General features: G+C 45.9%; 1 protein-coding gene across 3 annotated transcripts in view; it reads right to left on the reverse strand.

Moving 5' to 3' along the window:
• Nucleotides 1-13,897, reverse strand: part of LOC139370372 (rab11 family-interacting protein 4A-like) — a 35,947-nt gene extending 22,050 nt beyond the window's left edge. The window contains exon 1 of one of the 3 annotated variants that reach the window (XM_071109812.1): nt 13,481-13,897. In XM_071109812.1, coding sequence (XP_070965913.1) covers nt 13,481-13,561 — 81 coding nt within the window. In that variant the 5' untranslated portion in view covers nt 13,562-13,897. The remainder of the gene's footprint in view (nt 1-13,480) is intronic. The other 2 variants (XM_071109813.1, XM_071109814.1) reach the window with 2 other exon arrangements.
• Nucleotides 13,898-16,191: the final 2,294 nt, after the last annotated feature.

Consider the following 16,191-nt stretch of genomic DNA (forward strand, 5'->3'; position numbering starts at 1 on the left):
ACACACACACACACACACACACACACACACACACACACACACACACACACACACACACACACACACACACACACACACACACACACACACACACACACACACACACACACACACAGCCAGACAGCCAGACCGCGTCACCCCAGCCCTGGTAGTCCAGTACAATAGAGACTGGGACAGTTTGGTCAGGGTGGGTGAATGCCTTTATGCCAGTAAGCAGTTGGTAGTTTAGGTCAGAAGAGACAGGGTAAAGAAGGATGGGGTAGTGGTTTGTTTTGGATGGGGTTCAGCTGGCACTCCTCCAGTCACTCCTGAGCTGTTCTGACAACAGTGGGAACAGGGTGATCAACAGGAGGGGCCGAGGGGGTGGAGTGTGTGTGTGTGTGTATGGAGACCGGCTTCTCTACCGGATCCTTGCACAACAAACTACTCCTAAAAAGCCTGCAGGCCATAACAGCTGAATAACTAGGCTACCACGGGCTAACACATCACTGTGTTCCCAAAAGTGTACCAGGATGCTGTCAGAGCCATATATACAGATGTCTGTGGAGGTTACCAAATGACCTCACAGCAGCCAGTGGGTGTTACCTGAATGCCAAAGGGTGTTGCACTCTTCTTTAATGATGCCATGTTAGTACAAGCTTTAAGAACATCAGAGAGGGCACAGTTGATCACCACCTCCCAGGATATGCCCATTCTTGCTCTTCTCTAATATTGATAGCTCTAGATCACTTACTGGAGTTCTCTGTCTCTCTATAACTCTCCCTCTCGCTGTCACTCTCTCTGGTTTCCCATTCAAGATCAAGTGAGAGATGGGAAGCCCCCAAAAACCTGAGAGACCAAGACCCAGGGGCTCTGGCCTGGTTTCCTGATATCCAGGCCAACACCCATTCCTCTCTCTCTCTCTCCTCCTCTTCCGCTTTCACACATCCCAGGTGACATCAGGGGCTGGAAGGGGCTGTGAGGAGAGGTAGAGGGGATGAGGTGATGGAATGGAAGAAGGCTTTTCTATTACCAAAGAGTTGTTGGTTTGCCATCAGACTGTTAGTGTGTGTGTGTGTGTGTGTGCGCGTGTGCATACAGTGGGGCAAAAAAGTATTTAGTCAGACACCAATTGTGCAAGTTCTCCCACTTAAAAAGATGAGAGAGGCCTGTAATTTTCATCATAGGTACACTTCAACTATGACAGACAAAATGAGGGAAAAAAATCCAGAAAATCACATTGTAGGATTTTTAATGAATTTATTTGCAAATTATGGTGGAAAATAAGTATTTCTGTTTCTGTACAGCACTTTGAGATATCAGCTGATGTACGAAGGGCTATATAAATAAATTTGATTTGATTTGATTTTGAGTAAACGTTGGCAGAAAAGCCTAAATTGTTGCCAGCAGCACAGTTGCTGTCACCAACGCTCTGGATAACATAAAAACAGCCTAGGGAGAGTAAAATGGTCAGTGAGCTGTTCTACTTGTGTCTGGAAGTAGCTGGCAAGCTAGCCAATGTTAGACAGTTAGCTTGGGTGCTTGACGCTCAGATCAACCCTTAAAGAGATGGGTGGGGCTAAAGCTTAAGAGGGTGTGAATGATGCTGAATGGGTGTAGACAAAGAAGAGCTCTCCAGTAGGTACCAAAACATTCAACTGACATTTTCTCAAAAGTGAGAAACAAGTCCCATTGTTCCTCAAACACAGTGTATGATATACCATTTTGTAGCTCTGTGTCTCTGCTGTTATCCAATGTAAAAAACAAAATCTAATTTTGCACCATAAGACCTGAAGGTGGTCGGTCACATATGTGAACTCGGGTGTGTTCATGTTAAAGACTCAGCCCTTTCCCCCATCCTTGTGTTAATGATGCCAGATAGTCTCCCATCTCTCTAGTCTCCCATCTCTCCTCTCCTCTATCCCATCTCTCCTCTCCTCTATATATCCTCTCATCTCTACTCTCCTCTCTCCCATCTCTCCTCTCCTCTATATCTCCTCTCATCTCTCCTCTCCTCTATCCCATCTCTCCTCTCCTCTCTCCCATCTCTCCTCTCATCTCTAATCTCCTCTCTCCCATCTCTCCTCTCATCTTTCCTCTCCTCTCTCCCATCTCATCTCTACTCTCCCATCTCTCCTCTCCTATCTCCCATCTCTCACATCTCTCCTTTCCTCTTTCCCATCTCTACTCTCCTCTCTCTGTCATCTCTCCTCACACCTTCAGTCATCGGCCAACCCAGCCTGCCGGACGTCTTTATTAGGCTTATCATGGCCTGCTCACTCAGTGGAGAGAGAAAAGCCCAACAGTAAAATTACTGTTATTGATGCTCTGCTACACACAGTAGAGTAGAGCGGCTCCAGCTCTGGGCGATGCAATGCTGTTTTTGTGTTTTTGTGTCAGAAGGACGCATCTCAATAGTCTAAGCTGTCTTCCTGTCCTCGTCGTCTCCATCTACACTACAGACATGGAAGCAATTATATTTCAAGGGATGCATCTCAATAGTCTAACATGTCTTCCTCTCATCATCCCTTGTTCTTTATCTACACTAATATAAAAACACTAGAGGCTCCTACAGACGTGGGATTGTGTGTCACAGGGACAATTGGTACTAAAGTGGGGTCAGTATCAGTTGCTGTCATATTGCAGGTAGAGGAGAATGAGAGTTACTGAGAGATGGTTGCCAGGTGGGTGATAGTGCTGCACAAAAAGAGAGAATGAGAAATGGCTCCACATCAGTGGTGCAAGCACTGAGTCACAATATAAAGTACTTTGGACAGCAGAGAAGTGCTAGATACAGTCATACCAAATCATTACTATTAAACAGAATATGCTCCTGCAGACACTGGGTTTGTGTGCTGCAGTCTGAGAGAGAGAGAGAGAGAGCAGCACGGATCTCTGAGAGGAGGATCAGTAGAGAAATCTATTATTCACATCCAGCGCAGCAGAGAGGAGAGGACGTGAGAGAGGAGAGGACGTGAGAGAGGAGAGGACATGAGAGAGGGAAAAGACAGGGAGAGAGAAAGGAAGAGGAGGGAAAGAAAGGAACTGCTCCTCCCCTCCAGTCACACACCCACTGAGGGAGAACAGAGTGGAGAGATCACAGAGCTGGACAGAGAGGGATGAGAGAGAGAGGGAGAGAGAGGGAGGGGGAGTCAGAGAGAAGGAGGGGGAGTCAGAGAGAAGGGGGGAGAAACTGAGGCAGCTGGAAAAAAGCTTGTCCGGAGAAGACAAGGTGAGCGATACCATCAGTACTGTGTCATTCCAACAGTAAAGCATGCTGAGACCATTCATGTGTGGGGTTGCTTCTCAGCCAAGGGAGTGGGCTTAATCACAATTTTGCCTAAGAACACAGCCATGAATAAAGAATGGTACCAACACATCCTCCGAAAGCAACTTCTCCCAACCATCCAGGAACAGTTTGGTGACAAACAATGCCTTTTCCAGCATGATGGAGCACCTTGCCATAAGGCAAAAGGGATAACTAAGTGGCTCGGGGAACAAAACATCGATATTTTGGGTCCATGGCCAGGAAACTCCCCAGACCTTAATCCCATTGAGAACTTGTGGTCAATCCTCAAGAGGCGAGTGGATAAACAAAACCCCACAAAGTCTGACAAACTCCAAGCATTGATTATGCAGGAATGGGCTGCCATCTGTCAGGATGTGGCCCAGAAGTTAATTGACAGCATGCCAGGGCGGATTGCAGAGGTCTTGGAAAAGAAGGGTCAACACTGCAAATATTGACTATTTCCATCAACTTCATGTAATTGTCAATAAAAGCCTTTGACACTTATGAAATGGTTGTAATTATACTTCAGTATTCCATAGTAATATCTGACAAAAATATCTTAAAGACACTGAAGCAGCAAACTGTGTGAAAATGTATATTTGTGTCATTCTCAAAACTTTTGGCCACGACTGTAATCCGGGGAGAAGGGCCTTGGTCAGGGAGGTGACCAAGAACCCGATGGTTACTCTGACAGAGCTCCAGAGTTTCCCTGTGGAGATGGGAGAACCTTCCAGAAGGACAAACCATCTCTGCAGCACTCCACCAGTCAGGCCTTTATGGTAGAGTGGTCAGACAGAAGCCATTCCCCATTAAAAGGCACATGACAGCTCGCTTGGAGTTTGCCAAAGGGCACCTAAAGGACTCTCAGACCATGACAAACAAGATTCTCTGGTCTGATGAAACCAAGATTGAACTCTTTGGCCTGAATGCGAAGCGTCACATCTGGAGGAAACCTGGCACCATCCCTTCGGTGAAGCATGGTGGTGGCAGAATCATGCTGTGGGGATGTTTTTCAGCGGCACGGACTGGGAGAATAGTCAGGATCGAGGGAAAGATGAACAGAGCAAAGTACAAAGTTCCTTGATAAAAACTTGCTCCAGAGCGCTCAGGACCTCAGACTGGGGCGAAGGTTCACCTTCCATCAGGACAACGACCCTAAGCACACAGCCAAGAAAATGCAGGAGTGGCTTCAGGACAAGTCTATGAATGTCCTTGAGTGGCCCAGCCAGAGCCCGGACTTGAACCCGATCGAACATCTCTGGAGAGACCTGAAAATAGTTGTGCAGCGACGCTCCCCATCAAATCTAACAGTCCTTGAGAGGATCTGCAGAGAAGAATGGGAGAAACTCCCCAAATACAGATATGTGTCACGTTGGTATAAAGGATCGGGAGACAGCCGCAAGAATGCGTAATAGTTTTTTCAATTTCTCTACCCAAATTACAGCGTGCCATGTAAAGGCACGGGGATGAAGACCAATAATACACGTATACAAAACACAGGGTTGAAACCCAAACAAAAGAGCGAGGAGTACCTTGAATAAATACACGCGACGAGACCCGAAACACAAGCGCACAATGATACAACACGGGACGAGACCGAGTTGCACAATACAAGTGGCAAGAAATCCAAAACGACAAGGTACAGGTACTCACACGACCAACGGACATTAGAACAATAATCGACAGCCCAATGGTGAAACAATGGGCACATTTATACAAATCAGTGAGGAATTGGAACCAGGTGTGCGTAACGACACAGTTCAGTGCCTAGAGGCTGGTGACATAGACCTCTGAAACTGGTGCACGGAATGAGCAACCGTACCGGAGGGATCCGTGACAATGTGTCAAGCTTGTAGTGTCATACCCAAGAAGACTCGAGGCTGTAATCGTTGCCAAAGGTTATTCAACAAAGTGCTGAGTAAAGGGTCTGAAAACTTATGTAAATGTGATATTTCAGTTTAAATGTTTCTAATAAATGTACAAACATTTCTAAAAACCTGTTTTTGCTTTGTCATTATGGGGTATTGTGTGTAGATTGATGGTAAAAAAACAACAACAATTTAATCCCTTTTAGAATAAGGCTGTAACTTAACAAAATGAGGAAAAAGTCAAGGGGTCTGAATACTTTCTGAAGGCACTGTGTATACTGTATTCTACTGTATTTTAGTCAATGCCACTCCGACATTGCTCTTCCTTATATCTATATATCTCTATTCCATTCTTTTAGTTTTAGATTTGTGTGTTTTGTTGTGATTTGTTAGATACTACTGCGCTGTTGGAGCTGGGAACACAACTACAACTATTCAACCAACCAGGACATGTACATGCTGACCAGTTCCTCACAGCAGGAAGATAATCCTGCAGCAACAGGAAATGTGAATTATTACGCGGGATACATATTCATAAGGCTTGACACATTTTCTGTTAGGATAAATCAAGTCTGACATGTTAAAGTGTAAACTACTAACTTTAGACGCCTTTTTAAAACTTGAACACACTACAACTTGCATTTCCTGCTGCGACAACAGAGTGATCAAGGAAGGTAATACACCTGCACATGTATGTGTTATACAACAGTAAAATACACCTCTATAACAATTCTGAATCATCTCAATTTTAGTCCCTGGTATTTTGCAGCATCAGTTACACGAGCTTATCTTTGGCATCCATGTATTCTAAGCTTGACCCACAGTCAAATGATATTCACGCAACTACTTAGTCAAACACGCCCATGATGTTTACAGCATGTTGGCACACAATCTTTAGAAAAGACGTTGATAAATAGTTTGTTCAATTCAGCAAGTTAGTGGAAAAGAGACATTTCCATCCTAAAGCACCATCTGTTCAGAGTGTGGCGAGATAACATGGATATGTTAATACACATATGGGATGAATATGGGCGACATTCATCCTGCTCAAACAGATTTGGAAAGTTGTAGTCTCTACTTTCACACATCTTTCTCGCTCACTCTCTCTCTCTCTCTCGCAAATGTCATGTAACATTAACAATATTGGGAAAGCCTTAAAACGCCTCTGATCTACAACTACCTCTTTCCCAGATCTGAGTTTCTTTTAAGAGGAGAGACGACACTGTTCCTACGACTCTAATGAATAAAATGGACTACTCCCATGTGGTGCTGAAGGTCAATAACATTTGAGCGCTGGACATGTCATTGATCTGCAGCCCAGGGCCAGTAGGCAGTCATCTGGATGACCATGCAGTTCACACTACTATTGACTGAGGAAGAAGGAAGAGGACGGGAGATGGTTTAAGAAGCTGCTTCATCATGACTGAACAGTGAGCATGATGCAGGCCAACATCTCACCATAACAACAAGGTATATATGCTATACTGCACTATACCTAAGGCATAAGGACAAGTTTTCCACTGGCAATGTTTCCACTCTCTCTTCTCCTTCTATTTCAAATCAAATCAAATTTTATTTGTCACATACACATGGTTAGCAGATGTTAGTGCGAGTGTAGCGAAATGCTTGTGCTTCTAGTTCCGACAATGCAGTAATAACCAACGAGTAATCTAACCTAACAATTCCAAAACTACTACTTTATACACACAAGTGTAAAGGGATAAAGAATATGTACATAAAGATATATGAATGAGTGATGGTACAGAACGGCATAGGCAAGACGCAGTAGATGGTATCGAGTACAGTATATACATATGAGATGAGTAATGTAGGGTATGTAAACAAAGTGGCATAGTTTAAAGTGGCTAGTGATACATGTATTACATAAAGATGCAGTAGATGTTATAGAGTACAGTATATACATATACAGTACATATGAGATGAGTAATGTAGGGTATGTAAACATTATATTAAGTAGCATTGTTTAAAGTGGCTAGTGATATTATTTACATAAATTTACATCAATTCCCATTATTAAAGTGGCTGGAGTTGAGTTAGTGTGTTGGCAGCAGCCACTCAATGTTAGTGGTGGCTGTTTAAGAGTCTGATGGCCTTGAGATAGAAGCTGTTTTTCAGTCTCTCGGTCCCTGCTTTGATGCACCTGTACTGACCTCGCCTTCTGGATGATAGCGGGGTGAACAGGCAGTGGCTCGGGTGGTTGTTGTCCTTGATGATCATTATGGCCTTCCTGTGACATCGGGTGGTGTAGGTGTCTTGGAGGGCAGGTAGTTTGCCCCCGGTGATGCGTTGTGCAGACCTCACTACCCTCTGGAGAGCCTTAAGGTTGTGGGCGGAGCAGTTGCCGTACCAGGCGGTGATACAGCCCAACAGGATGCTCTCGATTGTGCATCTGTAGAGGTTTGTGAGTGCTTTTGGTGACAAGCCAAATTTCTTCAGCCTCCTGAGGTTGAAGTGGCGCTGCTGCGCCTTCTTCACGACGCTGTCTGTGTGGGGAAACCAATTCAGTTTGTCCGTGATGTGTACGCCGAGGAACTTAAAACTTGCTACCCTCTCCACTACTGTCCCATCGATGTGGATAGGGGGGTGCTCCCTCTGCTGTTTCCTGAAGTCCACAATCATCTCCTTTGTTTCGTTGACGTTGAGTGTGAGGTTATTTTCCTGACACCACACTCTGAGGAACCTCACCTCCTCCCTGTAGGCCGCCTCGTTGTTGTTGGTGGTAATCAAGCCTATCACTGTAGTGTCGTCCGCAAACTTGATGAGGGGCGGACCGTCAGGAAGTCCAGTACCCAGTTGCATAGGGCGGGGTCGAGACCCAGGGTCTCGAGCTTGATGACGAGTTTGGAGGGTACTTTGGTGTTAAATGCTGAGCTGTAGTTGATGAACAGCATTCTCACATAGGTATTCCTCTTGTTCAGATGGGTTAGGGCAGTGTGCAGTGTGGTTGAGATTGCATCGTCTGTGGACCTATTTGGGCGGTAAGCAAATTGGAGTGGGTCTAGGGTGTCAGGTAGGGTGGAGGTGATATGGTCCTTGACTAGTCTCTCAAAGCACTTCATGATGACGGAAGTGAGTACTACGGGTCGGAATTCGCTTAGCTCAGTTACCTTAGCTTTCTTGGGAACAGGGACAATGGTGGCCCTCTTGAAGCATGTGGGAACAGCAGACTGGGATAAGGGTTGATTGAATATGTCCGTAAACACACCAGCCAGCTGGTCTGCGCATGCTCTGAGGACGCGGCTGGGGGTGCCGTCTGGGCCTGCAGCCTTGCGAGGGTTAACACGTTTAAATGTTTTACTCACGTCAGCTGCAGTGAAGGAGAGTCTGCAGGTTTTGGTTGCGGGCTGTGTCAGTGGCACTGTATTGTCCTCAAAGTGGGCAAAAAAGATATTTAGTCTGCCTGGGAGCAAGACATCCTGGTCCGTGACGGGGCTGGTTTTCTTTTTGTAATCTGTGATTGACTGTAGACCCTGCCACATACCTCTTGTGTCTGAGCCGTTGAATTGTGACTCTACTTTGTCTCTATACTGACGCTTAGCTTGTTTGATTGCCTGGCGGAGGGAATAGCTACACTGTTTGTATTTGGTCATGTTTCCAGTCACCTTTCCCTGGTTAAAAGCAGTGGTTCACGCGAATGCTACCATCAATCCACGGTTTCTGGTTTGGGAATGTTTTAATCATTGCTATGGGAACGGCATCGTCAATGCACTTTCTAATGAACTCGCTCACCGAATCAGCGTATTCGTCAATGTTGTTGTTCGCCGCAATGCGGAACATATCCCAATCCACGTGATCAAAGCAGTCTTGAAGCGTGGAATCAGATTGTTCGGACCAGCGTTGAACAGACCTGAGCGCGGGAGCTTCTTGTTTTAGTTTCTGTCTGTAGGCAGGGAGCAACAAAATGGAGTCGTGGTCAGCTTTTCCGAAAGGAGGGCGGGGGAGGGCCTTATATGCGTCGCGGAAGTTAGAATAGCAATGATCCAAGGTTTTACCAGCCCTGGTTGCGCAATCGATACGCTGATACAATTTAGGGAGTCTTGTTTTCAGATTAGCCTTGTTAAAATCCCCAGCTACAATGAATGCAGCCTCAGGATATGTGGTTTCCAGTTTGCAAAGAGTCAAATAAAGTTCGTTCAGGACCATCGATGTGTCTGCTTGGGGGGGAATATATACGGCTGTGATTATAATCGAAGAGAATTCCCTTGGTAGATAATGCGGTCGACATTTGATTGTGAGAAATTCTAAATCAGGTGAACAGAAGGATTTAAGTTCCTGTATGTTGTTGTGATCACACCACGTCTCGTTAATCATAAGGCATACGCCCCCACCCCGCCCCTCTTCTTACCAGAAAGATGTTTGTTTCTGTCGGTGCGATGCGTGAAGAAACCAGCTGGCTGCACCGATTCCGTTAGCGTCTCTCGAGTGAGCCATGTTTCTGTGAAGCAAAGAACGTTACAGTCTCTGATGTCTCTCTGGAAGGCAACCCTTGCTCGGATTTCATCAACCTTGTTGTCAAGAGACTGGACATTGGCGAGTAGTATGCTAGGGAGTGGTGCGCGATGTGCCCATCTCCGGAGCCTGACCAGAAGACCGACCAGAAGACCGACTTCGTTGTTTTGGGTCGCAGGCTGGGATCCATTCCGTTGTCCTGGGTGAAAGGCAGAACACAGGATCCGCTTCGGGGAAGTCATATTCCTGGTCGTACTGATGGTGAGTTGACATTGCTCTTATATTCAGTAGTTCCTCCTGACTGTATGTAATGAAACCTAAGATGACCTGGGGTACCAATGTAAGAAATAACACGTAAAAAAACAAAATACTGCATAGTTTCCTAGGAACCCGAAGCGAGGCGGCCATCTCTGTCGGCCCCGGAAGTATTTAGCCTAAAGAGAAAGGGACAGAAGGCCTGTGTCCGTCTATTCTTTCCCATGCGTCGTAATACCTTTTAACTTCCGCATGGGAAATCTGAAAGGATAATTTAGCTATTCCATGTATTCTAGCCTGGATCCTATCCTTTTCCCACCATCTGCATCCCTCTCTCCCGCTGTCCAGAGATGGGAAATATTCAGATAGTCTGGATAATTATTCCCTGAATTAAAGTCTGGATGATCTTTTATGGATATTGGGTATGTTGGAGAGATGAGAGACAGAGAGAGAGCGAGAGAGAGTGAGAGAAAGAGAGCGAGAGAAAGAGAGCGAGAGAGAGCAGCAGGTATGAGCAGCCACCCACTGGGACAGACATTGACTGGCGAAATTCAAAAGAGGAGGCTTTGATTTTGTGGGTGTCAGCAGAAACAGGAGTGGGGGAGAGAGAGAGACCGAGAGGGAGGGAAAGAAAGATAGACTGGGAGAGTGAGCGACAGTGAGAGAAAGAAGGAAAGAGAGAGAGAGAGAGAGCCATACTGTGGCTTTGCTGGTGTTTCTCTGACTGTGCTTGAGAAGATAAGATCCAATCCAATCTCATACTGTTGACGCACTGCAGAGCGCTTTTCAGTCTCTTTATCTCGGTCTTACACTCTAACTCAGCAGCCTGCATTTGATTCAAGTGCTCTCTCCAACACAATGGAGTCTACCTGTGCAGTCACTAAACAATATTGCTTTTTAAGTCTATTTTACTGTCCTTTACCAGTAGGCCTATGTGTTAACTGTTTAGTCAGTAGGTTTCCTTCTCTGAGTACAGCTGAGGTTATTTCCAGCGTTTCCTATGTGTGTGTTTTGGATCTTTATGATTCAACCTCTTACAGCAATGGAGAGACTCTCAGCCCACACATTCACAGATGGAGTAAAAAAAACCCGAGAGTCAAAAGAGAACAGGAACTGATGACTCATAATCCAGACGCATTCTGTGAAGTAAGCACTAGAAGTCTCTAAAAGCACTTCAGGTTTCGGCTACTGAGACACACACGCAGACACAAACAGAAATGCTTGAGGCACGTGCTGACACATAGACTATAAACTATAAACCCCATACACACACACACTTAGAAATGGACACAACCTCATACACACAACCTCATAACTGATGGCCGCTCCTGTATGCTTGTTCTAGGACACCTGTACAGTAGTAGGTCTTCAAGTCTCTCTGTGGACTCAGCTCCTCCAAACCACCATTCATTGTGTGCCATTGATCTGTCACGTTTTCAGGGTGTGTGTTTCAAACAAACACACACTTTCTCTTCGACAATAGGAAGGACCCATTTCACACCCACACCCACCCCAGAGTGTTTCCCAGAGTGTCCCTGTATCAACCCAATTGGCTGTATTGGGTTTCCCAGTAAAAAATACTTCAACACAGTCTCCTGTATACCTCTATGGGAGCCACTCCCTTTCCATTCTGTCCTTGTCCTTTGTCAGCTATCTGTTCCCTGAAGAGCCAAGTGGGAACAAACGCGTGTTTGTGTCCCTGTCTGTGCCACCCTGGCTGGACGGCCCTGTGGTGACATTTCCCTCAGCTGTTTTTTCTTTCCTCAAAGCAGGACTAAGATTGGGCTAGGGGGGTTATGTTGAGTAGGGTGTGTGTGTGTGTGTGTGTGTGTGTGTGTGTGTGTGTGTGTGTGTGTGTGTGTGTGTGTGTGTGTGTGTGTGTGTGTGTGTGTGTGTGTGTGTCTGTCAGATAGATAAAAGGTATCCTTGGTGAGGGGGAATGGGTGTTAAGACGCCCACTGAGGAATCAGTCCGGTCATCCTGACTATCTGAAAGTGTATTTTAGGAACACATACTCAGACAGATAAAGAGAGAGTGAGAGAGCCAATGGAGTCAGTGTAATATTCCCTAGTATCGGTATCAGTGCCCTAGGAGTCAGATTGCAGTGTCATCAACATGCTGACCATCCATTTGTTCTCATGGTGTTAAACCTGTTGCCATTGAGCAACAAGTGCTGAGCAACTGGGCCCTGGTCATGTTCAAACGAACCAGTTAGAGCCCGCTGTTTCATATCAAAACAAAACCTACACCAAATACCAGAATAAAGCCCTGATATAGACACCATAATGGAGACAGGCCATATCAGAGTTCAGAAAAGCCGTGCTAAAAATGCCCTTGGAATGGAGAGTGGAAAGTGATAGAGAGGTGCCACCCTACTGCCACCATGGGGCAATCTCTTCACAATGTTGACATCAGTAAACCGCTCGCCCACACGCGGTCTATGGTTGGACTTACTGCCAAATTCTCTAAAAATTACGTTGCAGGAAGCTTATGGTAGAGAACATTAAATTCTCTGGCAACAGCTCTGGTGGACATTCCTGCAGTCAGCATGCCAATTGCACGCTCCCTCAAAACTTGAGACATCTGTGGTATTGTGTTGTGTGACAAACCTGGCCTTTTAGTGGCCTTTTATTGTCCCCAGCACAAGGTGCACCTGTGTAATAACCATGCTGTTTAATCAGCTTCTTGATATGACACACCTGTCAGGTGGATTAATTATCTTGGCAAAGGAGAAATGTTAGTTAGTTTGAGAATAAGAGGATGCATCTCATTACTTAATGTCTTGTTACAGAACATGAGCCATCTTGTTCAAACAGATACGGCTAGCCATGTCACATGTCACTGTGGGAGAAACTAGTTACTGTATGACAAATAGACATCTTTCCTCTTTTCTGTGGAACTGAGACCACAATTACAACATGTCGGTAATTATATTGACAAAGTCACAGGTACTGATCAAGGAAACGCAAACATTGTGAAACCCTATCACCCATTCCAACAGTTTGAATGTAGACTTCCTTTTTTGACACACTGTTGTGTGGGATAAACTTCTAATTTCTCACTGAACCATAGGCTAAGTTACACAGCCGGAACGGACAACATTGAGCTTCAGCCAAGCTCATACTGCACTGTACACTAAAAACCCACAATGTTTAAGTCTCTCTCTCTCTCTGTCGGTGGCTGGGTGCTGTCTCGGTTCACCCCTCCTCTGATTGTAATGGGATTAATTGAAATCCGGGGCTGGCTGGTCAGAGAATGAGGGGGAGCGAGAGAGAGGGAGAGATGAGGCGAAGAGTGAATGGTGATTAATTGTATTTCAGAGGGAGATAGACTGTAGGCTACAGTGTGGCAGCGGAAGAAAGAGCATAAGACAGAGTGACAGAAAGAGAGCGAGAGAGAGAAAGGGTCAAACGCAGACACGCACACAAAACACACACACTCTCCGTCACTCACACACCCCACTGGAACAATGGACTTTGAGCTCTGGTGCTGAACTCTCCACCGCACCAACCCCCCCAGATCCCCCAACCCCTAACCTCCGCCCCAGATCCTTCTCTCTATCCTTCTACCCCTCTATCCCCTTACCCCCGTCCTTTAGCAAAGAGGTGCTGTCTCTTACCCCATCCATTATTTGGGGGGAGCCATGGTGGTCCCCCTGGCCCAACACTCCACCGGCCAAGCCCTCATCCATAGAAGTCATCCAACGCGCCCCTCAAACCAGGGGCGAAGTCCTCTGCCTTTCGTCTTACACACACAGGTGAAGCCAGGTCAGTACAGAAAGTGCCGGGGGTTTAGATAGTCCAAATGGCAGTCCTTTGAATCAGTGTTGTCCAGAAAAAGAGGGAGAGAAAAGGAGGAGAGGAGAGAGTGCTCTTTCAGAGCCTCTAAAACTGTGCTGGCTGGCTTAGCTCCTCTGTGAGAGCACGACTCACACACACTGCAACTACCTCACTCTCTCACACACATGCAGAGATGCAGCAACTCTCTCACACACACTCATTTGGTTGTTCGCTCTCTGGCTGGCTCACATTCACACAGAGGGAGCTCAGTTCTGGCAACAGTTGTTGAGATTAGGCCACTCCCCCCTCCTCCCCTCTCCCCGAGCTGTTGCCAGGCAACTGGCTTCAGCTGGGCCGGCCCCTAGAGAGAGAGAGTCACATTGCTGCAAACTCTCTCTTGGCCTCCGCCCCCTCAAGCTGCATTTGCATATCAAGCCCTGCCTCTCTTCCATAGAACAGAGCGGCTTTACTAGAGGGCTGAAGTAACATTCTATCTTCACTCAAACAGTCTTATCGAATGACATGGCACATTTATCTACAGGTTCAAAACCTGGAAAGTGGAGTGATGGAGTTCTTCTGTGTGGGTTTGAGGATTTGAGAAAGTGGAGAGGAGGAGAGAGAGATAAGGGAAGGGGAGAGAGTGTCAGGTGTCCCAATCAGGTGTATAAAAAGTTGTTTGCATATTTGAGCTTCTGTGTGAGTATATGAGAGAGAGAGAGAGAGATAGATACCACCCATATTTATGCTTATTTATCTTCCCTTGTGTACTTTAACCATTTGTACATGGTTACAACACTGTATATATATATATATATATATATATAATATGACATTTGTAATGTCTTTATTCTTTTGAGACTTCTGTATGTGTAATGTTTACTGTTCATTTTTATTGTTTATTTCACTTTTGTATATTATCTACCTCACTTGCTTTGGCAATGTTAACACATTTCCCATGCCAATAAAGCCCCTTGAATTGAATTGAATTGATAGAGATGAGGGGAAGAGTGAATGGTGAGAAATTGTATTTTAGACCGAGGGAGATAGCTGGTAGGCTACAGTGTCACTGGAAGAAAGAGCTAAATAAACTCATGTCTGAAAAACAGACAGAGTGACAGAAAGAGAGCGAGAGAGAAAGGGTCAAACGCAGACACACACACAAAACACACACCCTCTCCGTCACTCACACACTTCCCACTGGAACAATGGACTTTGAGATCTGGTGATGAACTCTCCACCCCACCAACCTCCCCAGATCCCCCAACCCTTAAGAGAGGGGAAGACTGAGGCTTCTCTCCTCCTTCCTTCCCTTCCTGATAGTCTGGGGCTCCCGAGTGGCGCAGCGTTCTAAGACACGGCATCTCAGTAGTGAGGTGTGACTACAGACACCCTGGTTCGATTACAGGCTGTATCACAACCAGCGGTAATTGGGAGTCCCATAGTGTGGCGCACAATTGGCCCAGCGTCGTCCGGATTTGGGCGGTTTAGGCTGTCATTGTAAACAATAATTTGTTCTTAACTGACTTGCCTAGTTAAATAAAAACAAAAATAAATAAATTAATGAATTAATATTCTAAAACGCCTGGCTGAGGCAGTGTTTGAGTCAACAACAGTGGATCCCAAAAGGCCAGCACCACATCACAACACAGCTACAGCCTTAACACCTCCTTCTCTCATTATCTCCTCCCCAATCTCCCCTCTACCTCTCCTCCCCAGCTCCCCTCCTCCTTGTACTTCTTCACCCTCCTTCACCCCCTCTCCCAGGGCCCAGCAGCTTAATGTTAAACCCACACAGTCTGAGCCAGCTGAGCCCAACTGTCTCACAACATAATAAGTTGACTTTGGCAAAGGCAGTAGAAGGATAGAGTCAGGCTGTGTCCCAGGCTCTGGTCAAAAGTGCACTACATAGGGAATAGGGTGCCACTTAGGACGCAGCCTCAGACTACAAGACAACAGCTCAAACTGCTAGACAGGATGAGGGGTGGATGGTGAGGGGAATACTGTTGAGTCTGTGCAGTGCATCACCTGCATGGTGAAATTCATTATTAAAACAAATGATTTATTCTAGATTAGATAGATCTTTTTAATTAGTCACAGGTAGTTGCAGTGTACAGTGAAATTCTTAAGCTCCGAGCTCCAACAGTGCAGGTGTGAATGAAACAATAAATAATAATAATAATATATAACTGTTTCCACTGTGACAATGATTAATATAAATATCAGGGACAGGTAACTGACTATTCCTCAGCCTAATGGTCTGGGGGTAGAAGCTATTGGCCAGTCTGTTAGTTTTAGCCATGATGCTCCTGTACTGCCTACGGTGGCTGGGGTCAATGATGATCTTCGTGGCCTTCCTGCGACACCTGGTGTTGTAGATGTCCTGGATGGCAGGCTGTGTGCACCCAGTGGTGCGTTCGACTGAGTGTACCACCCTCTGCAGTGCCTTGCGGTCAGCATATGGAATTTGATTAATCAGCGTTATCATTTAGAGGTGCGGTACACTTCGTAGGAGTCTTTTACCTACACAGCAGCCTCTCTGTTGCACCTGTGC

The sequence above is a fragment of the Oncorhynchus clarkii genome, chromosome 17 (genome assembly GCF_045791955.1).
Source record: "Oncorhynchus clarkii lewisi isolate Uvic-CL-2024 chromosome 17, UVic_Ocla_1.0, whole genome shotgun sequence".
Lineage (NCBI taxonomy): Eukaryota > Metazoa > Chordata > Actinopteri > Salmoniformes > Salmonidae > Oncorhynchus > Oncorhynchus clarkii.